At 47.6% G+C, this 27,021-nt stretch overlaps 1 protein-coding gene across 2 annotated transcripts in view; it reads left to right on the top strand.

The window, feature by feature from the left end:
* The window catches only part of MORN3 (MORN repeat containing 3), a 107,628-nt gene that overhangs the window by 49,955 nt on the left and 30,652 nt on the right, over positions 1-27,021 (top strand). For both annotated transcript variants that reach the window (XM_063964442.1, XM_063964443.1), the window contains exon 4: positions 25,258-25,417. In XM_063964442.1, the coding sequence (XP_063820512.1) occupies positions 25,258-25,417 (160 nt within the window). The remainder of the gene's footprint in view (positions 1-25,257; positions 25,418-27,021) is intronic.

The following is a 27,021-nucleotide window of genomic DNA, read 5'->3' as shown; positions in this document are numbered from 1 at the left end:
CCTTCGTTGTTATCATACTGTTAACTGGGTTCAGATCACAGGTTGTACGGTGTGATTGGTGTGGCTGGTATGAGTCTTACCCGGGATTCAATATCCTTCCTTATTATGCACGCTCGTCCGGGCACAGTATCCTAACTGAGGCTTGGAGGAGGGTCATAGGGGGAGGAGCCAGTGCACACCACCTGATCCTAAAGCTTTTATCATTGTGCCCTGTCTCCTGCGGAGCCGCTAAACCCCATGGTCCTGACGGAGTCCCCAGCATCCACTACGGACTACGAGAAATAGAATTATCGGTAAGTAAATTCTTATTTAATGTCCCAACTACATCTGGCACAGTGGTTATTGAAAGAGCCCATCGGCTAGGACCCGAAAGGGTTTCGCAGGGTGCGTGTCCCAGGCCAGTCGTAGCTAAATTTCTAAATTACAGAGATAAAGAAAATATTTTAATTGCATATCGTAAGCAACGTACCCTTCAAGTGCGTGACTTTCAGATCCTGACTTTTCTAGTTTGGTGGCTTAGAAACGTAAAGAATTCACCCTAGTATGCAGACACTTATTTGAAAATAGAAGTGCCACAAATCACCTCAAATTCATTTAGATTCGTATCATGGAATGTAGCTAGTTTAAATTCAACCCTTAAAAGACGTAAAGTTCTCAATAATTTAAAACGCTTTCATTCTGATATAATCTTTCTAGAAGAAACTCATTGGTTAAAAAACATAAATTTCGCCTTAAAAAGTCCTTGGCTATGGGATTGTGTGTCCGCCTCTTATTATAAAAAGAAACTGGGTGTGGCGATTCTATTTAGCAGAAATTTGGAGTATGAAATTACTAAAGCAGTGGCAGACTCAGAAGGCAGGTATCTTATGCTGAGTGTAACAATCCATGGCGAAAATTTCACGTTACTCAATCTTTATGCACCGAACTTTGCCTTTTACCAATCCATCTCCAATCTATTAATGCAACAAGCCACACCCAATTTAATCATTGGTGGTGACATGAACTCGTTACATGATATCTCCCTGTATCAATCTATACCTCCTGGGATCCCTTCCTCTTCTCATTGAGAAGGAATAGCCTTTTTATGTTCGCAACATGCTTTACTTGATGCTTGGAGGTTACAGAATGGTTCCAGTAGAGAATATACTTTTCATTCACGAGTCCATGACACCTTCACCAGATTAGATTACATTTTAGTAGAAGAATCTTTCTTTCCATGAATAATTCGTACTTATATTGACAACATCATAATTTCAGATCATGCTCCTATTGTTTGTGATATAGGGGGTCATTCCGACCCGATCGCTTGCCGCAGTGCGCCGGCGCATGGCAGCTTTTGTTACCTAGCAATCGTCTCTGAGACAGAGGCGGTCGCTGGGCGGGAGGAGGCTGAACGGCGGCATAAAGCCGCCGTTTAGGGGGAGTGGTTCGGCCAATGCAGGCGTGGCCGGACCGTTAGGGGGGTGGGTCGCGGCGGCTGCGTGACGTCTCACGCAGCCACTGCAGCGACAATTAATTCACAGCAAGCCGCAGGAGCTGCGCTGGCCGGGCGTTACTCCTCAAATACAGAGGCATCGCCACTGTGAGATGCGTTTGTATTTGTGCGGGGGGGCCGGACTGACATGCGGGGCAGACTAGCCCTGTGCTGGGCGTCCCCCCGCATGTCAGGGAACATGATCGTAGCTGTGCTAAATTTAGCACAGCTACGATCAACTCGGAATGACCCTTATAGAACGGAGTAACCCATACACGCGTCTAAATGATGGCATTTTCCCACACATTTAACGCAAAATGAGGACTTCCAAACATATCTCAAGAACAAATGGCAAGAGTATGTAGATGATAATATACAACATTGGGATGACACAGTTTTATTTTGGGAGGCCTCAAAAACCGTTATGCAGGGCCAAATCATTTCTTATGTGGCTAAGTGTAACAAAGAACGCAAAGACAAATTGCATACTTTGACAAGTAGAATGCGTCATTCCCACCAAAACTGTCTCTCCTCAGCTACGGCAGAAAATAAAACCTCAAATCTTTGAACAAATTTGTAAGGGTATCCAAATTCTGTATGGAAACCCTGCGCTCTATTGTACTAGCTATGGAGCCCATGTCGCATCAGCAATATCTGCGGTTTGCTATTGGCAACCTGCATTATCAATTCCAGGCCTTGCCTTTCGGACTGACCATAGCTCCTCGGATCTTCGCCAAGGTCATGGCAATCATGATGGCTCTTCTCCGCCGTCAGGGTGTCAGGATCATGCCGTATCTGGACGACTTGCTGATCCTGGCGAACTCCCCTGAGGTTCTCCTCAGTCATCTGGAACTGACGGTCCAATTCCTACAAGCCCACCGGTGGCTCATCAACTGGAAGAAGTCCTCGCTGGTTCCTGCTCAGAGCATGGTGCACCTGGGGGCATTGCTGGACACACACAACCAACGATTGTTCTTGTCTCCAGAGAGTGTCCTGAAACTTCAGGACAGGATCAGATACTTCCTTTCTCACCAGAGACTGTCACTCCACTCGGCGATGCACGTACTAGGCCTCATGGTGTCGGCATTTGACATGGTAGAATTAGCTTAATTTCATTCCCGCCCTCTGCAATGATTAATCCTTTCCAAGTGGAATGGCCTGCCTCACCGGATCAGGTCTCAAATGATCTCCTTGACTCCGGAGGTTTGTCTGTCACTGAGCTGGTGGCTACAGGACCAACAGTTTAGCAGGGGCCATCCCTTCTGGATCTCCAACTGGTCCCCCTAACAACGGATGCCAGTCTGCTGGGTTGGGGCACGGTGTTGGAGCAACTCTCCCCCCAGGATCAATGGACTAAGGAGGAAGCTCTCCTCCCGATAAACATTCTGGAATTGCAGGCAGTGTTCAATGCGTTGACACTGGCCCTGGCTCTGGCACAGAACAGGCCTGTTCAAGTACAATCAGACAACGCCACCACGGTGGCGTACATAAATCATCAAGGCGGCACTCGAATTTGCATGGTAATGATGGAAGTGTCAAAAATTATCCAATATCGTCAGTGTTCATTACGGGGGCACTCAACTGGAAAGCGGACTTCCTCAGTCGTCAGGACGTGCACATCGGAGAGTGGAGTCTTTATCCCAAAGTCTTTAAACTCCTAGTGGACAAGTGGGGCCTACCAGATGTAGACCTGATGGCATCTCGACACAATCACAAGGTTCCGGTCTTCGGAGCAAGGACAAGGGATCCTCAAGCGGCGTTCGTGGACACACGAGCAATTCCATGGAACTTTCAGCTGCCATATGTGTTCCCTCTAGTGTCACTTCTGCCCAGGGTAATATGGAAGTTCAAGCAAGAAGGAGGAGTACTACTTCTAGTCGCTCCAGCGTGGCACAGACGGCATTGGTTCTCAGACCTGCGAGGTCTCTCTAGAGCGTACTCTTCTACTTCCTCGACACCCAGACCTCCTCGTTCAGGGCACTTGTGTCTACCTACTGAACTGGGCGGCTCTCAGCGAGGTGGCTGTTGCTGCACAGGATGTATCACACGGGGCAGCAGGGGTGAAGGAAGCCGGTTGGCGTGAGGTATATGTTAGGGCTTATTTAAGAAAATGTCTTTTTCTAAAATCAATAACAGCCCGAACACACAGCATCTGCACGGACACCGGGCCAAATCCGACAGGTTTGACCCGGTCCTGACAGTGTCAATCCAACTTTTTTAAAAGTCAGATTGACATTGTCGGAAACGGGGCTAAAACCTGTCGGGTTTGGCCCCGCTTCTGACAGTACACGCGGCTTGGCGGATAATGCCGCTGATCCACGTGTATTCCGGCAGTCTTCCGACAAGTTGGGAAATCCAACTTGTCGGAAGACTGCCGGAATACACGTGGATCAGCGGCATTATCCGCCAAGCCGCGTGTACTGTCAGAAGCGGGGCCAAACCCGACAGGTTTTAGCCCTGTTTCCGACAATGTCAATCTGACCGTACACGCGGCTTGGCGGATAATGCCGCTGATCCACGTGTATTCCGGCAGTCTTCCGACAAGTTGGATTTCCCGACCCGTGCTGCAGCCCCTTTTCCCACAGCGCTCACCAACCCGGCATATTGCCAGGTTGGTGACGCTGCTAGTGACGCGGCAGGGGCGGCGCTGGGAGATCACATGATCTCCCAGCGCCGCCCTCCCATACACTGTGAACAGGATCCGTGTCGCCTCGTCACGGCTCCCGTTCACACTACACAGCTTCCCTGCCCTTATCACTCTAACTGGGTGCTCAGTCTGTACAAGGCTGTGAGTTACTGTGGTAACAAGCTGGATAGCTGATCAGTGAGTTGCCTATGTTTCCCCACTGGCTGTCTGCTATCTCCCACTGCAGCTGCCATTTACATCATACCAAGGGCTCTCTCACTGTTCTTAGCTCCATGCAGTGTTGTACAGGTACCAATACAACAGAAACCAAGTTGCGCTCAACAATCAAAGAAGAAAAACATTTGTTTTAAAAAATTAGCAGCAATTCTCCCGGGAGTACAATTAATATAAATCAATTATCATAAATCTACACGGTACAGAATCACTATGCCCAAATGAATTATAATAATACAGATATTATTTAGTGATTATAACATGTAGCCCCACAAATATTGTACTAAATTCAACAATGATGGTAATTATAAGAGCATAATAATTATCAACAAATGGGTCTATGTGCTAATAGTAACTCACTTATTGTGTAGAAGTCCCAAACAGTCCTTTTTCCATACGGACATATATCAGTTCCAATATTCCTGTAATGGAAAGTGTCCTTATGATAGGATTTTAGCACTTAAATAGATGCAGGGATAAACAGATGAGCTGTGTCCACCAAAACCAAGCTACTGTGATGGTGTTAGCAGGGAGAGCCCGGAGTGATGTTATTACAGCCAGCCATTAGCCCCCGCACGGAGGAGGGAGAGCGGTGTCTGCAGTAGCCGCCGGGTTGGAATGAAAAGCAGCCGTGCACAGGCTGTCAGACCTGGACCACTGGATGTTACCTCTGCGACACGATGTAAGTGAGCTCTCACCTGAAACGGCTGGGCTGACCTCCCACAGGCAGCTCCGATTGAGCCTCCCTGCACTTCACTTGGTGTGGAAGAGGAATTGTTGGAGCCACGGATGTATTGCGCTGGCTGTGTGTGAAAGCCAGCCACGCTCTGAATGGCGATGTGAGGACTGCGCCTCCTTGCCGGGCTCCAAATCAGCCTCACTTGAATATGCCGCCGACGAGATCAGAAGGCACCGGAGCCCCGGCACCTGAGCGTCAGCTGGGCGGTAGAAAGCTGTCAGACACAGTGGCCGTCAAGGACTGATCTCCTGTGGTGGCTCAGACTGAGCTGGACTTCAGATGATGAAAGGGTACACCTGTATCCTTAACGCGTTTCAACGCCAGCAGGGCGTCTTTTTCCAAAAGGCAGGTATAACAGGGAGTGAGGGTGTCCAATACTTATACCTGCTACATAGGTGAAGCTAATTATGGATCATTAAATCAGGACGAACTCAATGATTACAAGCATACAAGGAGACATCCTTTTTACTCTGTAGCAGATATCATGATTGTAACTCATGTGAAAGGTATATAGGGCAAATATAACACAAGGATGCCTATACACATCCGCATCTCTGTATTTTGTTAAAAAAGGAGATTACATAAATTAAATTGATAATAATTAATACACAATATAATAGTGTCTATAACGACACAATATGAGACTGGGAATGTACAATTTTAAGAAAATGATTACTATAATGCAATAGTTTACATTTATATTCCTATTAGAACTTCATCAGCATATATTAAATACACAGAGTTCACTGCAATACTGTTATATGACTTAGATCAAAGAAGATAGTATAATATAGTCTAATATAATCCCTAAAAGGGGAAGTGCGCCAACACATGCATATTTAGGTTAGAGGAATGAAGAAAGCCAGCTGCATAACTCTCAGCTGTAATACAAAGAGACTACCAGAAAAAATAAATAAAAATAAAAATGAATAATAATTAATAAATAGGCCAGATGGCAATTTTTATAGCATAAGATGATAATATCCGTAGTTCAAATAAACACTGAACAGGAAAAAACCCTAACTGGGATGTATAGCAGGCAAACCTTACAAGTATCTAACATACTAATATCTGGTCTAAATAAACTCCAAATCTATCATTTCGTTTAGGCCCTGAGGGTTGAGTGACTGTAGCTTGAGAATCCAGGCTGCCTCTTGTCTGCACAGGGTTCTAAAGCGGTCACCTCCCCTGCTGGTGACTGGGACATGTTCCAGTCCTACCAGCCGGAGTCCCGCTGGATCCCCCCCATGCAGTTCCAAGAAGTGCCGTGGAACACTATGATTGGTACATTTATTCAGGATATTTCTCCTATGTTCCATAAACCGAGTTTTTAGAGGGCGTATTGTCCTGCCTACATAATAAAGTTGACATGGGCATATCAGCAAATAGATGACATATTGTGTACTACAGTTGATAAACGAATCAATGGTGTAAACTTTCTTAGATGATGTTGCACATACAGTTTTGGTTTTATTCATAACAAATGAGCAAGTGGTGCACCTAACATGATTGCACCTGTAGAAACCTAGGACCTCTGGTCCAATAAGTGTCCTTTGTGGGCACTTAGATGCCCATTTGTTGGAATGCCCTCCAAAGAAACTGGGGGCCAAAATATTTCTCAGATTCCTTGCTTTCTTAAAGACTATCGAAGGTGTTTCAGCAAGGTGTTCCTTAAGAATAGAATCCGTAAATAATAATCTGTAATTTTTCTTAATGATGTTTCTGATTTTATTCGCAGCTACATTAAACTTAGATTTGAACACTTGTCCATATTTATTATTTTTCACGTTACCATTGTTTGTCATAGCTCCACTATTATTGGTTTTATTCTGTATGGTATCTATATTGTCGGTATTATTCACAGTCTCATCACACCCATGTCTTGATATCTCTGTCCCCACGGGGTTTTTTTCTTTGTTAGTAGTAAGGGTATCTGTTCTGACTAGCTTTGAGGCATAATCTAAAGCTTCATCAAGTACTGTTTGTGGATATTCGCAGTTTTTGAATGTTTCTACCAAGTTTAATATCTGTTCTTGATATTTTGCATCAGAAGTACAATTTCTTCTGATTCTATGTACTTGGCTCTTGGGGACATACTTAAGCCAGCTCTTATTATGATTGCTAGAATAAGGTATGTAGTTACATGTATCCACTTCTTTCTTAAATGGAGACACCGTAACAATTCCCTCTACCACCTCCACCGTAACATCTAAAAAATTAATTTGTGAGGGATGGTGAGTGCAAGTGAAGGTTAAACCGTGTGTATTATTATTAATATAACTAACAAACGCAGTGACCGAAGCAGAATCCCCTTTCCAAACGAAAAAGAGGTCGTCGATATAGCGACCATAGAGGACCAGGTTCGCGGTATGGGCTCCTGTCCAGATGTAGGTTTTTTCAAAGTCGCCCATGTAAATATTAGCAAAACTAGGCGCGAACCTGGTCCCCATCGCTGTACCGAGGACCTGTAAATAGTGACAGTGATCAAATAAAAAGTAATTGTGAGATAAAATAAATGAAATAGCTGACAAAATAAATTTACATTTCCTCTCTGAGATTCCAATGTCATCACGTAGGCTATTGGCCACACATTCTATCCCCAATTTGTGTGGGATATTTGTGTACAAGGCCTGAACGTCACATGTGATGAACCTATAATCCGAATTCCATTTCAAACCCTCCACTAGTTGGATAAACTCGGTGGTGTCTCGAATGTGGGATCTCAGAGAGGATGCGTGAGGCTGCAGATTGTACAGGTACCAGTCTCTTACCCAGTGGAAGGGTTGTCGCTCGCAGGGGTGCCTCTCCTGGTTGCTGGCTCACTATTCCGAAATACACTGCTGGCTGGCTGGCTGGCTAGTGACACAGCCCATCCGTCCCATCGCATCTCCCCCATCAGTGGCTGTTCTCTGCAGGTGTGCATCTCACCCCTGATCCCCACAGAGCTCTGAGATAACTCTGAGGTAAATCTCCTTCCCGCCCAACAGGCTCCTCCTTCCAGTTCAGGAGTCAGCCAGTCACGGGACTCTGGGCTTCCCACTCTCACAGTGCTGTAGCTGCAATCCACTGGGTCTTGTGCTATCCGTGTTGTGTCCCTGACATCATTAGGTGAAGGGGGCTGTTAACCTCTACAGCACCAGTGCCTCTGTTTAATAATCCCCATAGTTATAAACCACAGTGCACCGGGGTTCCTAACGGGGTATCACACAACCAATCACCTGGACCAGGTCCAAGATTGCCTCTTAACCCCTTCCATGCTGACCCACATGCTAACACCACTCCCTGAGGAAGGCTTAATAGAGGCAGAAACGCGTTGGAGTACATCAAGACATCACAACATCAACTACCGCAACCTGCGATCACTACCAACCACCTAAGTCTCCTCGCTGGCTGGCGAGTCGAGTGGCCAGCAACAGGCTGCAGATTACGGGGCAAGTGAGATCTCGCAATACCGCAGGTCCCAGAAGTCTTGCACACACTAGCGGTCCCCCGTGCAACTACCCGAACCACAGCGTTCTCCTGCAACACAGGAAGCCTACAGGGGACGAAGATCGCAGCGCACACACCGATTTTGTGCAAAAGGACACGCACATCCATACACAAGAAAGGGTAAGTGCTTGCACCTGGGGGGCTCGAGATGCCGGCCCTCCAGGACAAAACCATCACCGCATATCAACAAATCTGCCATACAGAGTACCATTAAACGGACTATCAATTAAGACTAAATTCACCACCATTGTGTAGACAAATAAGGAAATTGATCTGCAGCCATAAACTCTGAACTATCTATGCCACTTTTGATATTCACTACAGTATGTGCTGTGCCTTATTCTTGCTATCACTATATATGTATAAATTGCATCTGTGTACAACCTAAATCTACAACCTTAAAATAAAGTGTGTAATTATTAGCATCAGAAACAACACTCCTTACTCATTCAAACGCAAGTTTCAGCATAAGATACTGCTCTGTTCACACCACACACATAGACTGAGTGCTACATACTCCCACCTGTTAATCAACAAAGAAGTGAGGCCTGGTATCCTCATTCATGTAAGCAGCACAGTCAACACTCAAAACACATCAGGACTTGGGGGGTTATTCAGATCTGATCGCTGGGCTGCTAATTTTCTGTCCTGCGATCAGATAGTTGCCGCCTCCAGGGGGAGTGTATATCAGCCGTGCAAGTGTGCGATCCTATGTGTACGCCGAGCTGCTCAATTCCACTTTGTGCAGTCTCTGCGCAGCCCATAACTTACTCCTCCAGTGCCATCACATCGGGCTGATCGGGGCCGGAGATGACGTCAGACACACTCAATGAAAACGCTTTGGAATGCCTGCGTTCTTCCGGACACTCCCAGTAAATGGTGTGTTACCACCTGCAAATGGCTTCCTCCTGTCAATCACCTTGCACATGCCCATGTGATCAGATTTTTCGCACTATCCCGTCGCTAACCAGCTATGCCCTTTGTGGTTGTCCGAAGTGCGTGCACATTGCAGTGCATATGCATGCGTAATTAGTAAAATGCACAGCAGCGACCAGATCTGAATCACTTCTTTGGTGCGTAAGCTAAACCCATCTTGTCATTTGGACTTTATTTGCCTATGTAAATGCAGTAGAACATATACAGACATCCCAAACTTCGGAGAGAGCATTATTTCCATATATATTAATGATACTCTATATAGGCCAAAAGGACAGCATGGGATCTGGACTATAGGTCGACGGTCATTAGGTCGACCCCATATGGTCAACAGACACAAGGTCAACATGGACAAAAGGTCAACATATGAAAAAGTAGACACTGAAAAAAATCGCCCGGTTCATATTGTCGACATGAAAATTGTTGGCATATGTGGTTGACACCTTTTTTTTCATGTTTTTGGACTTGTTCCTTCCTTGACTAGCTATGTCGCAAATCATAACCTTTAGTAATCTTGTAGGGAGTGGAGTGAGACACCGTGCCGAAGCGTGAGCAAAATGAGCCCACGAGGGGACGTGTTTCTAAAAATGGTGATCCCAGATGTCAAAACTATCCACACTAACCCCAAAAATGCAAAAAAAAGAAAAAATGCAGACTATTTTTGTGTTGACCATTGACATGTCAACCTTTTGACCATGTCAACTTTTCATATGTCGACCTTTTGTCCATGTTGACCTTGTGTCTTTCAGCCATATGTGGTCAACCAAATGAGTGTAGACCTAATGAATGTAGATCTCCTATATCCCCCATGCTCCCCCCGCATAGCGTCACCTACAAGCCAGACTCTGGGGAAACATTCCAGAAAGAATAAATGTTGTCATTTCTATAAACTTTATGTCTGTGAGATTGTTGTTCTCCTCTGAAATGTTGTTGCCATTTTGTACTAATATTGTAGTGAAACAAGGGGCAACATGCTACCTATTAGAAGGAGTCTTTAAAGATGTGTTTCTGGAAAGACAAGAATAAATAAAGAATGTAAAGCTTCAGCAGAATGTACGGTTCCATATTCAGACAGCTGTTCCTCCAGAATGTTACTATAGCACAGGTGGCTCTTACAGGCTGCAGGACTGTACAGTATCATTCCATCCTTTGTGTTTGGAGTCTTCAGTAGTCTATATCACGCCCAACATATGGTAGGAAAGAAAATATACAGGAGTATGGGGTTCATTTGTCCATCATCGTTAAGGCTAGATTGCTTAGAACTTAAGCACGGATCTCTCGTGTGTATGCCCCACAGCGATAGCGATGCGCGGCCCCGTGCGTCGCTATCGCCGGTGTGTGCTGAGCGGTCTGTGCTAGATCGCTCAGCACACATCACCCCCCACATCTCCCCGTGTGTACGGCCCTTTAGTTTCCTTGCTGTGCTTCATTTTTATTTTTTTGTTAAAATGTTATTTTATATAAACACCTTATTTTTGTTACTCTACTAGATTTGTATTTATTATCGGTTATCTGCACTTATGTGTCTGAGATAGCCGCACGGCCATTGTGATATCCATGTATATGAATGCATGCGATTAGTCACATTAAATTGCAGCAATGTGATGTATTGCGTAAGAATGCACAACTACAAATCCATGACCATCTACGCAGCGATTGTATAAAGAAATTAAAGGTATACACTGTACGACTTTTTGAACGATATGGCCGATTACGATATTTCTGAACGACATATCATTCGAATCGTCCAGTGCGTACCCACTATATCATCAGAGATGCGCTCTCCTGTGTGTCACTTCCAACCGACATTGCCCGTCAGCTGTACATGCAGCTCAATCTGGTGATGCCACAAGCGATGACATGCTGGCTTACACAGCATGGCCCAGGCTGCCGTAAAGTGCAGCTACTGCCGCAATGATTCAGCTGGGCAAAATAATCCACCCATAATTGAATTTTCCCCATAGTCCAATTTTACTTTTTTCTTCTCTGGTAACCGTACCCCAGTTGTTCTGAGTCATGAATTTGTATCGATCATTGGGGGTAATTCCAAGTTGATCGCAGCAGGAAATCTTTTAGCAGTTGGGCAAAACCATGTGCACTGCAGGGGGGGCAGATATAACATTTACAGAGAGAGTTAGATTTGGGTGGGTTATTTTGTTTCTGTGCAGGGTAAATACTGGCTGCTTTATATTAACACTGCAATTTAGATTGCAGATTAAACGCACCACACCCAAATCTATCTCTCTCTGCACATGTTATATCTGCCTCCCCTGCAGTGCACATGGTTTTGCCCAACTGCTAAAAAATTTCCTGTTGCGATCAACTTGGAATGACCCCCCATTGTAGGGTTACCTTCTGTACTTTTCTCCTTAGTCTCTCTCTGCCTATTATCTATGGGGAAATGTATCAAACCTTCTTAGTGAAGAAGTTGTCCATAGCAACCATTGAGCATCTACATATTATTTTATAAATGCTAGCTAGCAACTGAATGATTTCTGTGGGCAGCTTCCCTACATCTCCATACCTCACAACTTTTGTTTCCAGGAGATTGGGACACTTGCGTGTTTAAGGCATGGCGCTCTGGAAAGGGGCTGTGGCCTCAGATTACAGTGTAGTCTCACGGCCTCGTGGGAAGTGTCACGATCACGTGCCATGCCCCCATTTCTGTCATTGTGGGACATGCCTGGTACTCTGGGAGTTAGTGGCCATGCCCCCAAGTCTCTCTCTCTCTCTCTTTGGTGAATAGATGCCTTGCTCACAGCTTCTATTCAACACTGCTCTTCTAAGCAGAGCAGCAAGTGAGAGAGGGTCTTCAAACTGCAACAACCCCCCCCCCCCCCCCCCCCCCCATCACCACGGGACACAGCGGCCTGTGGTTGGTACAGTGGGACAGTGCCCAAAAAATAAGAATTTACTCACCGGTAATTCTATTTCTCGTAGTCCGTAGTGGATGCTGGGGACTCCGTAAGGACCATGGGGAATAGACGGGCTCCGCAGGAGACTGGGCACACTATAAGAAAGATTTGGTACTACCTGGTGTGCGCTGGCTCCTCCCTCTATGACCCTCCTCCAGACCTCAGTTAGGATACTGTGCCCGGAAGAGCTGACACAATAAGGAAGGATTTTGAATCCCGGGTAAGACTCATACCAGCCACACCAATCACCGTATTACTCGTGATATTAAACCCAGTTAACAGTATGAAATATAACTGAGCCTCTCAACAGATGGCTCAACAATAACCCTTTAGTTAGGCAATAACTACATACAAGTATTGCAGACAATCCGCACTTGGGACGGGCGCCCAGCATCCACTACGGACTACGAGAAATAGACTTACCGGTGAGTAAATTCTTATTTTCTCTGACGTCCTAGTGGATGCTGGGGACTCCGTAAGGACCATGGGGATTATACCAAAGCTCCCAAACGGGCGGGAGAGTGCGGATGACTCTGCAGCACCGAATGAGAGAACTCAAGGTCCTCCTCAGCCAGGGTATCAAATTTGTAGAATTTAGCAAACGTGTTTGCCCCTGACCAAGTTGCAGCTCGGCAAAGTTGTAAAGCCAAGACCCCTCGGGCAGCCGCCCAAGATGAGCCCACCTTCCTTGTGGAATGGGCTTTCACTGATTTAGGATGCGGCAATCCAGCCGCAGAATGCGCCAGCTGAATTGTGCTACAAATCCAGCGAGCAATAGTCTGCTTAGAAGCAGGAGCACCTATTTTGTTGGGTGCATATAGGATAAAAAGCGAGTCAGTTTTCCTGACTCCAGCCGTCCTGGAAACATAAATTTTCAAGGCCCTGACTACGTCCAGTAACTTGGAATCCTCCAAGTCCCTAGTAGCCGCAGGCACCACAATAGGTTGGTTCAAGTGAAAAGCTGATACCACCTTAGGGAGAAACTGGGGACGAGTCCTTAATTCTGCCCTATCCATATGGAAAATCAGATATGGGCTTTTACATGTCAAAGCCGCCAATTCTGACACACGCCTGGCCGAAGCCAAGGCCAATAACATGACCACTTTCCACGTGAGATATTTCAGATCCACGGTTTTAAGTGGTTCAAACCAATGCGATTTTAGGAAACTCAACACCACATTGAGATCCCAAGGTGCCACAGGAGGCACAAAAGGGGGCTGAATATGAAGCACTCCCTTTACAAAAGTCTGAACTTCAGGCAGTGAAGCCAGTTCTTTCTGGAAGAAAATCGACAGAGCCGAAATCTGGACCTTAATGGAACCCAATTTTAGGCCCATAGTCACTCCTGACTGTAGGAAGTGCAGAAAACGACCCAGCTGAAATTCCTCTGTAGGGGCCTTCCTGGCCTTACACCACGCAACATATTTTCGCCAAATGCGGTGATAATGGTTTGCGGTTACTTCTTTCCTGGCTTTTATCAGCGTAGGAATGACTTCCTCCGGAATGCCCTTTTCCTTTAGGATCCGGAATTCAACCGCCATGCCGTCAAACGCAGCCGCGGTAAGTCTTGGAACAGACAGGGCCCCTGCTGTAGCAGATCCTGTCTGAGCGGTAGAGGCCATGGGTCCTCTGATAACATTTCTTGAAGTTCCGGGTACCAAGCTCTTCTTGGCCAATCCGGAACCACGAGTATCGTTCTTACTCCTCGCCTTCTTATTATTCTCCGTACCTTTGGTATGAGAGGCAGAGGAGGGAACACATAAACCGACTGGTACACCCACGGTGTCACTAGAGCGTCCACAGCTATCGCCTGAGGGTCCCTTGACCTGGCGCAATATCTCTTTAGCTTTTTGTTGAGGCGGGACGCCATCATGTCCACCTGTGGCCTTTCCCAACGGTTTACCAACAGTAGGAAGACTTCTGGATGAAGTCCCCACTCTCCCGGGTGTAGGTCGTGTCTGCTGAGGAAGTCTGCTTCCCAGTTGTCCACTCCCGGAATGAACACTGCTGACAGTGCTAGTACGTGATTTTCCGCCCATCGGAGAATCCTTGTGGCTTCTGCCATCGCCACCCTGCTTCTTGTGCCGCCCTGTCGGTTTACATGGGCGACTGCCGTGATGTTGTCTGATTGGATCAGAACCGGCTGGTTTTGAAGCAGGGGCCTTGCCTGACTTAGGGCATTGTAAATGGCCCTTAGTTCCAGAATGTTTATGTGCAGGGACGACTCCTGACTTGACCAAAGTCCCTGGAAATTTCTTCCCTGTGTGACTGCGCCCCAGCCCCGAAGGCTGGCATCCGTGGTCACCAGGACCCAGTCCTGTATGCCGAATCTGCGGCCCTCTAGAAGATGAGCACTCTGCAGCCACCACAGTAGAGACACCCTGGTCCTTGGAGACAGGGTTATCAGTTGATGCATCTGAAGATGCGATCCTGACCACTTGTCCAAGAGATCCCACTGGAAGGTCCTTGCATGGAACCTGCCGAATGGAATTGCTTCGTATGAAGCCACCATTTTTCCCAGGACTCGTGTGCAGTGATGCACCGATACCCGTTTTGGTTTTAGGAGGTCTCTGACTAGAGATGACAGCTCCTTGGCTTTCTCCTGCGGGAGAAACACTTTTTTCTGTTCTGTGTCCAGAATCATCCCCAGGAACAGTAAGCGTGCGGAAGTAACCAGTTGTGACTTTGGAATGTTTAGAATCCAGCCATGCTGTTGTAGCACTTCCCGAGATAGTGCTACTCCGACCAGTAACTGCTCCCTGGACCTCGCCTTTATTAGGAGATCGTCCAAGTATGGGATAATTAAAACTCCCTTTTTTCGAAGGAGTATCATCATTTCTGCCATTACCTTGGTAAACACCCTCTGTGCCGTGGACAGTCCAAACGGTAGTGTCTGGAATTGGTAATGGCAATCCTGTACCACAAATCTGAGGTACTCCTGGTAAGGAAGGTAAATTGGGACATGCAGGTAAGCATCCTTGATGTCCAGGGATACCATGTAATCCCCCTCGTCCAGGCTTGCAATAACCGCCCTGAGCGATTCCATCTTGAACTTGAATCTTTTTATGTATGTGTTCAAGGATTTTAAATTTAAAATGGGTCTCACCGAACCGTCCGGTTTCGGTACCACAAACAGTGTGGAATAGTAACCCCGTCCTTGTTGAAGTAGGGGTACTTTGACTATCACCTGCTGGGAATACAGCTTGTGAATTGCCTCTAGTACAGCCTCCCTGCCCGAGGGAGTTGTCGGTAAGGCCGATTTGAGGAAACGGCGGGGGGGAGGCGCCTCGAATTCCAGCTTGTACCCCTGAGATACTACTTGAAGGATCCAGGGATCCACCCGTGAGTGAACCCACTGATCGCTGAAATTTTTGAGGCGGCCCCCCACCGTACCTGGCTCCGCCTGTGGAGCCCCACCGTCATGCGGCGGATTTGGAAGAAGCGGGGGAGGACTTTTGTTCCTGGGAACCTGCTGCGTGGTGCAGCTTTTTTCCCCTTCCTCTGCCTCTAGACAGAAAGGACCCGCCTTTTCCCCGCCTGTTTTTCTGGGGTCGAAAGGACTGTACCTGATAATACGGCGCTTTCTTAGGCTGTGAGGGGACATGGGGCAAAAATACTGACTACCCAGCTGTTGCTGTGGAAACAAGGTCTGAGAGACCAACCCCGAATAACTCCTCACCCTTATAAGGCAAAACTTCCATGTGCCTTTTAGAATCTGCATCCCCTGTCCACTGCCGAGTCCATAAGCCTCTCCTAGCAGAAATGGACAATGCACTTATTCTAGATGCCAGCCGGCAGATCTCCCTCTGTGCATCTCTCATGTACAAGACTGAGTCTTTTATATGCTCTACGGTTAGCAATATAGTGTCCCTGTCCAGGGTGTCAATATTTTCCGACAGGGAATCTGACCAAGCAGCAGCAGCACTGCACATCCACGCTGAAGCAATAGCTGGTCTCAGTATAACACCAGTGTGTGTATATATAGACTTTAGGATAGCCTCCTGCTTTCTATCAGCAGGTTCCTTTAGGGCGGCCGTATCCGGAGACGGTAGTGCCACCTTTTTAGACAAACGTGTGAGCGCTTTATCCACCCTAGGGGGAGTTTCCCAACGTGACCTATCCTCTGGCGAGAAAGGGAACGCCATTAGTAATTTTTTTGAAATCACCAATTTTTTATCAGGGAAAGCCCACGCTTCTTCACACACTTCATTTAATTCTTCAGACGGGGGAAAAACTATTGGTAGTTTTTTCTCCCCAAACATAATATACCCTTTTTTGAGGTACCTGGGTTTATATCAGAAATGTGTAAAACCTCTTTCATTGCCTCAATCATGCAACGAATGGCCCTAGTGGACATTAAATTTGACTCATCGTCGTCGACACTGGTATCAGTATCCGTGTCGACATCTGTGTCTGCCATCTGAGGTAGTGGGCGTTTTAGAGCCCCTGATGGCCTTTGAATTGCCTGGGCAGGCACGAGCTGAGAAGCCGGCTGTCCCGCATTTGGCATGTCGTCAAATTTTTTATGTAAGGAGTCGACACTTGCACGTAATTCCTTCCATAAGTCCATCCACTCAGGTGTCTGCCCCGCAGGGGGAGACATCACATTTATAGGCATCTGCTCCGCCTCCACATAAGTCTCCTCATCAAACATGTCGACACAGCCGTACCGACACACCGCACACACACACAGGGAATGCTCTTAAAGGAGACAGGACCCCACAAAAGCCCTTTGGGGAGACAGAGAGAGAGTATGCCAGCACACACCAGAGCGCTATATAATGCAGGGACTAACTGAATTATGTCCCCTATAGCTGCTATAATATTTACTGCGCCTCAAATTTGTGCCCCCCCCTCACTTGTAGACTGCAGGGGAGAGTCGGGGAGCTTCCTTCCAGTGGAACTGTGAGGGAGAAATGGCGCCAGTGTGCTGAGGGAGATGGCTCCGCCCCTTTTTCGGCTGACTTTTCTCCCGCTTTTTTCTGTATTCTGGCAGGGGTAATTACCACATATATAGCCTCTGGGGCTATATATTGTGGTTATTTTGCCAGCCAAGGTGATTTTATTGCTGCTCAGGGCGCCCCCCCCCCCCCCCCAGCGCCCTGCACCCTCAGTGACCGGAGTGTGAAGTGTGTATGAGGACCAATGGCGCACAGCTGCAGTGCTGTGCGCTACCTTGGTGAAGACTGAAGTCTTCTGCCGACGATTTTCCGGACCATCTTCTTGCTTCTGGCTCTGTAAGGGGGACGGCGGCGCGGCTCCGGGAACGAACACCAAGGACGGGTCCTGCGGTCGATCCCTCTGGAGCTAATGGTGTCCAGTAGCCTAAGAAGCCCAAGCTAGCTGCAAGCAGGTAGGTTCGCTTCTTCTCCCCTTAGTCCCTCGTTGCAGTGAGCCTGTTGCCAGCAGGTCTCACTGTAAAATAAAAAACCTAATATATACTTTCTTTCTAGGAGCTCAGGAGAGCCCCTAGTGTGCATCCAGCTCGGCTGGGCACAGAAATCTAACTGAGGTCTGGAGGAGGGGCATAGAGGGAGGAGCCAGTGCACACCAGGTAGTACCAAATCTTTCTTATAGTGTGCCCAGTCTCCTGCGGAGCCCGTCTATTCCCCATGGTCCTTACGGAGTCCCCAGCATCCACTAGGACGTCAGAGAAATACGAGACTGTCCCACTAGTATCGGGACAGTTAGGAGGTATGCATCTCCACTCTTTAGAAGGTTGGATACATTCCCTCCTATCTCACTTATCTGTCTTATTTTTATTCCATGCTGGATCATGTGGATGTATTTCCCCACTATCCTGGCTGCAGTGCTGGGAATCCAGTGTCAGGAGAGCTGATGCTGCTTTGCCAGCAATGAAAGGTATTTCTGAACAGCGCACTTTGGGCCAAATTCAAGTTTGTACGCAGTGGCGGATGTGCAGGAAACGGAGCGATTATCAGCAGACTGCGCATGTGCTGAGATCGCTGTACACATGCGACAAGGGACCATTGTGATTGCACTTGCAGTGAGGCATTAGTCGTAGAGTGAGTGCCAGGAAGGGACCATTTGGGGGAGGTAACTGGGAATGGCGGCAAAAACACAAGCGTGTCATCTATGTTTTTGGGGTGTGCATCTGCATTCAGCCGGGATCATGTACACAGAGAAACACGGTGCCTGGGTCGTTACTGCTGTGCCCAGCCTGCGTAGCCATAGAGCAACCCTAGCTGTTGATGTTCCCTGTTGTTGCATAATAGGCTGTGAATGTGTACGCAGCTGCAAATGAGTCTGCGATAGCTCCAGTGAGCGTCTCTTTTCATTTTGGGGTGGCAGCTTCACTTGCCTAGAAAATCGCAATTGAATTTGAGTACAAACATGAATTAGGCCCTTTGTCGCTAAAGGCAGCAGTGTGCAGCAATTCTGTTAGAAAGTATCTTTTAAGTTCAGTTGTCCCTTAATAATAATAAGAATTTACTTACCGATAATTCTATTTCTCGTAGTCTGTAGTGGATGCTGGGAACTCCGTAAGGACCATGGGGATTAGCGGCTCCGCAGGAGACTGGGCACAAAAGTAAAAGCTTTAGGACTACCTGGTGTGCACTGGCTTCTCCCCCTATGACCCTCCTCCAAGCCTCAGTTAGGATACTGTGCCCGGACGAGCGTACACAATAAGGAAGGATTTTGAATCCCGGGTAAGACTCATACCAGCCACACCAATCACACCGTACAACCTGTGATCTGAACCCAGTTAACAGCATGATAACAGAGGAGCCTCTGAAAAGATGGCTCACAACAATAATAACCCGATTTTTGTAACAATAACTATGTACAAGTATTGCAGACAATCCGCACTTGGGATGGGCGCCCAGCATCCACTACGGACTACGAGAAATAGAATTATCGGTAAGTAAATTCTTATTTTCTCTGACGTCCTAGTGGATGCTGGGAACTCCGTAAGGACCATGGGGATTATACCAAAGCTCCCAAACGGGCGGGAGAGTGCGGATGACTCTGCAGCACCGAATGAGAGAACTCCAGGTCCTCCTCAGCCAGGGTATCAAATTTGTAGAATTTAGCAAACGTGTTTGCCCCTGACCAAGTAGCTGCTCGGCAAAGTTGTAAAGCCGAGACCCCTCGGGCAGCCGCCCAAGATGAGCCCACCTTCCTTGTGGAATGGGCTTTTACAGATTTTGGCTGTGGCAGGCCTGCCACAGAATGTGCAAGCTGAATTGTGCTACAAATCCAACGAGCAATAGTCTGCTTAGAAGCAGGAGCACCCAGCTTGTTGGGTGCATACAGGATAAACAGCGAGTCAGATTTTCTGACTGCAGCCGTCCTGGAAACATATATTTTCAGGGCCCTGACTACGTCCAGCAACTTGGAGTCCTCCAAGTCCCTAGTAGCCGCAGGTACCACAATAGGCTGGTTCAAGTGAAACGCTGAAACCACCTTAGGGAGAAATTGAGGACGAGTCCTCAATTCTGCCCTGTCCGTATGAAAAATTAGGTAAGGGCTTTTATAGGATAAAGCCGCCAATTCTGAGACACGCCTGGCTGAAGCCAGGGCTAACAGCATTACCACTTTCCATGTGAGATATTTTAAATCCACAGTGGATAGTGGTTCAAACCAATGTGATTTTAGGAACCCCAAAACAACACTGAGATCCCAAGGTGCCACTGGAGGCACAAAAGGAGGCTGTATATGCAGCACCCCCTTGACAAACGTCTGAACTTCAGGAACTGAAGCCAGTTCTTTCTGGAAGAAAATCGACAGGGCCGAAATTTTAACCTTAATGGACCCTAATTTTAGGCCCATAGACAGTCCCGTTTGCAGGAAATGCAGGAAACGACCCAGTTGAAATTCCTCTGTAGGGGCCTTCCTGGCCTCGCACCACGCAACATATTTACGCCAAATACGGTGATAATGCTCCACGGTTACATCCTTCCTGGCTTTGATCAGGGTAGGGATGACTTCATCCGGAATGCCTTTTTCCTTCAGGATCCGGCGTTCAACCGCCATGCCGTCAAACGCAGCCGCGGTAAGTCTTGGAACAGACAGGGTCCCTGCTGGAGCAGGTCCTTTCTTAGAGGTAGAGGCCACGGGTCCTCTGTGAGCATCTCTTGAAGTTCCGGATACCAAGTCCTTCTTGGCCAATCCGGAGCCACGAGTATAGTCCTCACTCCTCTCCTTCTTATGATTCTCAGTACCTTGGGTATGAGAGGCAGAGGGAACACATACACTGACTGGTACACCCACGGTGTTACCAGAGCGTCCACAGCTATTGCCTGAGGGTCCCTTGACCTGGCGCAATACCTGTCTAGTTTTTTGTTGAGGCGGGACGCCATCATGTCCACCTTTGGTTTTTCCCAACGGTTCACAATCATGTGGAAGACTTCTGGGTGAAGTCCCCACTCCCCCGGGTGGAGGTCGTGTCTGCTGAGGAAGTCTGCTTCCCAGTTGTCCACACCCGGAATGAACACTGCTGACAGTGCTATCACATGATTTTCCGCCCAGCGAAGAATCCTTGCAACTTCTGTCATTGCCCTCCTGCTTCTTGTGCCGCCCTGTCTGTTTACGTGGGCGACTGCCGTGATGTTGTCTGACTGGATCAGCACCGGCTGACCTTGAAGCAGAGGTCTTGCTAGGCATAGAGCATTGTAGATGGCCCTTAGCTCCAGGATATTTATGTGAAGTGTTGTCTCCAGGCTTGACCACAAGCCCTGGAAATTTTTTCCCTGTGTGACTGCTCCCCAGCCTCTCAGGCTGGCATCCGTGGTCACCAGGACCCAGTCCTGAATGCCGAATCTGCGGCCCTCTAGAAGATGAGCACTCTGCAACCACCACAGGAGAGACACCCTTGTCCTTGGTGACAAGATTATCCGCTGATGCATCTGAAGATGCGACCCGGACCATTTGTCTAGCAGATCCCACTGGAAGGTTCTTGCGTGGAATCTGCCGAATGGGATTGCTTCGTAAGAAGCCACCATCTTTCCCAGGACCCTTGTGCATTGATGCACTGAGACTTGGCCTGGTTTTAGGAGATTTCTGACTAGTTCGGATAACTCCCTGGCTTTCTCCTCCGGGAGAAACACCTTTTTCTGGACTGTGTCCAGGATCATCCCTAGGAATAGAAGTCGTGTCGTCGGGATCAGCTGCGATTTTGGAATATTGAGAATCCAACCGTGCTGGCGTAGCACTATCTGAGATAGTGCTACTCCGACTTCCAACTGTTCCCTGGATCTTGCCCTTATCAGGAGATCGTCCAAGTAAGGGATAACTAAAACTCCCTTCCTTCGAAGGAGTATCATCATTTCGGCCATTACCTTGGTAAAGACCCGGGCTGCCGTGGACAATCCGAACGGCAGCGTTTGAAACTGATAGTGACAGTTCTGTACCACAAACCTGAGGTACCCTTGGTGAGAAGGGTAAATTGGGACATGTAGGTAAGCATCTTTGATGTCCAGAGACACCATAGAGTCCCCTTCTTCCAGGTTTGCAATCATTGCTCTGAGTGACTCCATCTTGAATTTGAACCTTTGTATGTAAGTGTTCAAGGATTTTAGGTTTAAAATTGGTCTCACCGAGCCGTCCGGCTTCGGTACCACAAATAGTGTGGAATAGTACCCCTTTCCCTGTTGTAGGAGGGGTACCTTGATTATCACCTGCTGGGAATACAGCTTGTGAATGGCTTCCAATACTGCCTCCCTGTCTGAGGGAGACGTCGGTAAAGCAGACTTTAGAAAACGGCGAGGGGGAGACGTCTCAAATTCCAATTTGTACCCCTGAGATACCACCTGAAGGATCCAGGGGTCCACTTGCGAGTGGGCCCACTGCGCACTGAACTTCTTGAGACGGGCCCCCACCGTGCCTGAGTCCGCTTGTAAAGCCCCAGCGTCATGCTGAGGACTTTGCGGAGGCGGGAGAGGGCTTTTGTTCCTGGGAACTGGCTGTTTGCTGCAGCCTTTTTCCTCTCCCTCTGCCACGGGGCAGAAATGAGGCGCCTTTTGCCCGCTTGCCCTTATGGGGCCGAAAGGACTGCGCCTGATAATACGGCGTCTTCTTAGGTTGAGAAGCTACCTGGGGTAAAAATGTGGATTTTCCAGCAGTTGCCGTGGCTACCAGGTCTGATAGACCTACCCCAAATAACTCCTCCCCCTTATAAGGCAATACTTCCATGTGCCTTTTAGAATCCGCATCACCTGACCACTGCCGCGTCTATAAACCTCTTCTTGCAGTAATGGACAGCGCGCTAACTCTTGATGCCAGTCGGCAGATATCCCTCTGTGCATCACGCATATATAGAAATGCATCCTTCAAATGCTCTTTAGTCAGTAATATACTGTCCCTATCTAGGGTATCAATATTTTCAGTCAGGGAATCCGACCATGCCAGGCCCGCACTGCACATCCAGGCTGAGGCGATTGCTGGTCGCAGTATAACACCCGTGTGAGAGTATATACATTTTAGGATATTCTCCAGCTTTCTATCGGCAGGTTCCTTTAGGGCGGCCGTATCAGGAGAGGGTAGTGCTACCTGTTTAGACAAGCGTGTGAGCGCTTTATCCACCCTAGGGGGTGTTTCCCAACGTGCCCTATCCTCTGGCGGGAAAGGGTACGATGCCAATAACCTTTTAGGAATTATCAGTTTTTTATCGGGGGAAACCCACGCTTCATCACACACTTCATTTAATTCCTCGGATACAGGAAAAACTACAGGGAGTTTTTTCTCACCAAACATAATACCCTTTTTAGTGGTACTTGTATTATCAGAGATATGCAATACATTTTTCATTGCTTCAATCATGTAACGTGTGGCCCTGGTGGAAGTCACGTTTGTCTCCTCATCATCGACACTGGAGTCAGTATCCGTGTCTGTGTCTGCCATTTGAGGTAACGGGCGTTTTAAAGCCCCTGATGGCGTTTGAGACCCCTGGACAGGCACAAGCTGAGTAGCCGGCTGTCTCATGTCGTCAACTGTCTGTCGTAAAGAGCGGACACTGTCACGCAATTCCTTCCATAAGCTCATCCACTCAGGTGTCGACTCCCTAGGGGGTGACAACTGTATAATAGGCAATTGCTCCGCCTCCATCTCATTTTCCTCCTCAAACATGTCGACACAATCGTACCGACACACCGCACACACACAGGGAATGCTCTGATAGAGGACAGGACCCCACTAGCCCTTTGGGGAGACAGAGGGAGAGTATGCCAGCACACACCAGAGCGCTATATATAGACAGGAATACCACTATAAATGTGCTTTTCCCTTTATAGCTGCTGTTGTTATCAAACTGCGCCAAATTAGTGCCCCCCTCTCTTTTTTACCCTTTTCTGTAGTGCAGGACTACAGGGGAGAGTCAGGGAGACGTTCTTCCAGCGGAGCTGTGATGAAAAATGGCGCCCGTGTGCTGAGGAGATAGCCTCCGCCCCCTTCTCGGCGGCCTTTTCTCCCGCTTTTTTGGTGAGTTCTGGCAGGGGTTAAAATACATCCATATAGCCCTGGGGGTTATATGTGGTGTATTTATGCCAGCCAAGGTGTTTTACATTGCTGCTCAGGGCGCCCCCCCCTAGCGCCCTGCACCCTCAGTGACCGGAGTGTGAAGTGTGCCTGAGTAACAATGGCGCACAGCTGCAGTGCTGTGCGCTACCTTGTTGAAGACAGATGTCTTCTCACGCCGCATTTTCCGGACCTTTTCTTGCTTCTGGCTCTGTAAGGGGGCCGGCGGCGCGGCTCTGGGACCGAGCTCCGAGGCTGGGCCTGTGTTCGGTCCCTCTGGAGCTAATGGTGTCCAGTAGCCTAAGAAGCCCAATCCACTCTGCACGCAGGTGAGTTCGCTTCTTCTCCCCTTAGTCCCTCGATGCAGTGAGCCTGTTGCCAGCAGGTCTCACTGAAAATAAAAAAACCTAAAACTAAACTTTCACTAAGAAGCTCAGGAGAGCCCCTAGTGTGCACCCTTCTCGGCCGGGCACAAAAATCTAACTGAGGCTTGGAGGAGGGTCATAGGGGGAGGAGCCAGTGCACACCAGGTAGTCCTAAAGCTTTTACTTTTGTGCCCAGTCTCCTGCGGAGCCGCTAATCCCCATGGTCCTTACGGAGTTCCCAGCATCCACTAGAACGTCAGAGAAATTAATTTATCTGAATCCTTCTAGAAGTTTCAACTACAGAGAACTTCTATTACCAGCAATAAACGTGGATGCAGTATGTTAATTATATGGTTGAAATATATAAACTTTAAAAAGACAACAATGGAGCAGCAATGGGGGTAATTTAGATCTGATCGCAGATGTGCTACATTTTGTACATGTACAATCAGATTCTCAGACATGCGGGGGGATGCCCAGCACAGGACTAGTCCGTCCCGCATGTCTGGCTCTGCCCCCCTTCCCCACCCCCCTCCGCACGGGTGCAAAAGCATTGCTCCCTGCCTGTGCAGCGCAGCAACTGGCAGACCCAGCTCCCGGGTCGCAGCGGCTGCGTATGACGTCACGCAGCTGCTGCAGTCCGCCCCCGCAATGGTCCGGACACGCCTGCGTTGTCCGGTCCGCGTCCCGCCAGTGGCGTTCTAACACCGTTGGCACGCCCCGCGACTGCCTCTGCCTGTCAATCAGGCAGAGGCAATCGCAGCCCTGAGATGTTTGTAGCATCTCACTGGGCTCCCGGGGTGCACGTACGCACTGCACAAAGGACTTCAGATTACGATCGCTGCAGCTGTGCACATCAGTAGCTCTAGCATAAAATCACTTCTACATAACGCAGCTTCTGGAACCGCTAATCATTTAAAGCAGTATGTTGTATAGACTGTGTAACACTTTTCATTTAAACTTGTATAATGATATATGCAGTTGTTGGTGTGATGTCTTTGTAGGGCTATGGCACATATTACTATAGTGATAAGGAGTATTATGAAGGTGATTGGGAGGCTGGACAGCGCAGCGGATGGGGCAGAATGTACTTCGCTATTGGAGACATGTATGAAGGAGAGTGGCGGAAAGACAAGCAGTGTGGGCAGGGACTGCTGCTAAAAGGTATTAGCTATTTTTTAACATTATAGTATGAAATGGTATCATTTATTGCAGTGTTTCTCACATTTGGGGTCAGATGTATTAACCTGGAGAAGGCATAAGGAAGTGATAAAGCAGTGATAAGTGCAAGGTGATAAACGCTCCAGCCAATCAGCTCCTAAATGTTAATTTACATTTTGGAGCTGATTGGCTGGTGTGTTTATCACCTTGCACATTTCACTGGTTTATCACTTCCTTATGATTTCTCCAGGTTAATACATCTACCCCTTGGTGCTTAGGACCCCACACTGGTCACATTTTGCAGGTCACCTAGCAGGTGCACAGGTGTACTCATTACTCACTGAGCCGTTTCGAAACATCCACAGGTGGAGCTAAGTATTTCACTTTTCATTCTGCGAGGAGACCTGGAAAACATGCACTGTGTGGTGTCCTGAGGACCAAGTTGGAGAACCTGTGAACTATTGTATGTAACTTATTCCCACCTGCAACCATCTCATCCCCCCCAACATGACCCTCTACAGCAGGCATTCCCAACCGCGGTCCTCAAGGCACACCAACAGTGCAGGTTTTAGTGATATCCAGGCTTCAGCACAGATGGTTAAATCACAATAACTGAGCGACTAATTAAGTCACCTGTGTTCAAGCCTGGATATCACGAAAACTAGGACTGTTAGTGTGCCTTGAGGACCGAGATTGGGAAACACTGCTCTACAGCAGTGGTTCTCAAACTCGGTCCTCAGGACCCCACACAGTGCATGTTTTGCAGGTAACCCAGCAAGTGCACAGGTGTATTCATTATTCACTGACACATTTTAAAAGATCCACAGGTGGAGCAAATTATTTCACTTGCGATTCTGTGAGGAGACCGGCAAAACATGCACTGTGTGGGGTCCTGAGGACCGAGTTTGAGAACCTGTGCTCTACAGGATGGACACAATGCTCTGCTTCTGGACTTTTCTCTTAATTTAAGATTGCCGTCACCTGTGTTGAACAGGTTAATGAATATGAAAGGTGTTTTACCACAGGTGATGGCAATCATAAATTAAGAGGGAAATCCAGGAGCAGAGCATTCTGTCCCTCCTGGAGAGGGTCATTTGGAGGTATGCTATCTTGAGTATTTTATTAAGACTTATACATGTATATACAGTGACAATCAGACTAGTAGACTGGAGAAGGTGACAATCACTGGGAAATATAATAATACACTACACTATATGGGGTTACTGTGCCGGTGTGTTGGATTGACATTATTATTAAAGTGGACAACAGGCAAAGTGTAAAACAAGCAAAGACAATACGAAGCATGCTCAAAGGCATTACTTACTGCAAGATTAGCATGGAAATAAGCATAGTACTGTACATAAGATATAATAGGTGAAGTACAGAACAAAAGATCATCTACACATCATGTTATATGTAGCAACTATCAACAATCAAACATGATAAACTACAATCCTACATGAAAAGAGTATCTACTCAGCTGACCATCAATACAAGCAAAAGAAGAAAAAATCCAAGAGACACTATAAATATATGTCCAATAGCTGAACAGACTTCAATGTTGTCTTGAGTAAAACGTGTGTACTAAGCTGGGTTAGACTCAGTAC

This window comes from Pseudophryne corroboree, chromosome 1 (genome assembly GCF_028390025.1).
Source record: "Pseudophryne corroboree isolate aPseCor3 chromosome 1, aPseCor3.hap2, whole genome shotgun sequence".
In the NCBI taxonomy this organism is placed as follows: Eukaryota; Metazoa; Chordata; class Amphibia; order Anura; family Myobatrachidae; genus Pseudophryne; species Pseudophryne corroboree.
This window is presented reverse-complemented; position numbering and strand designations above follow the sequence as displayed.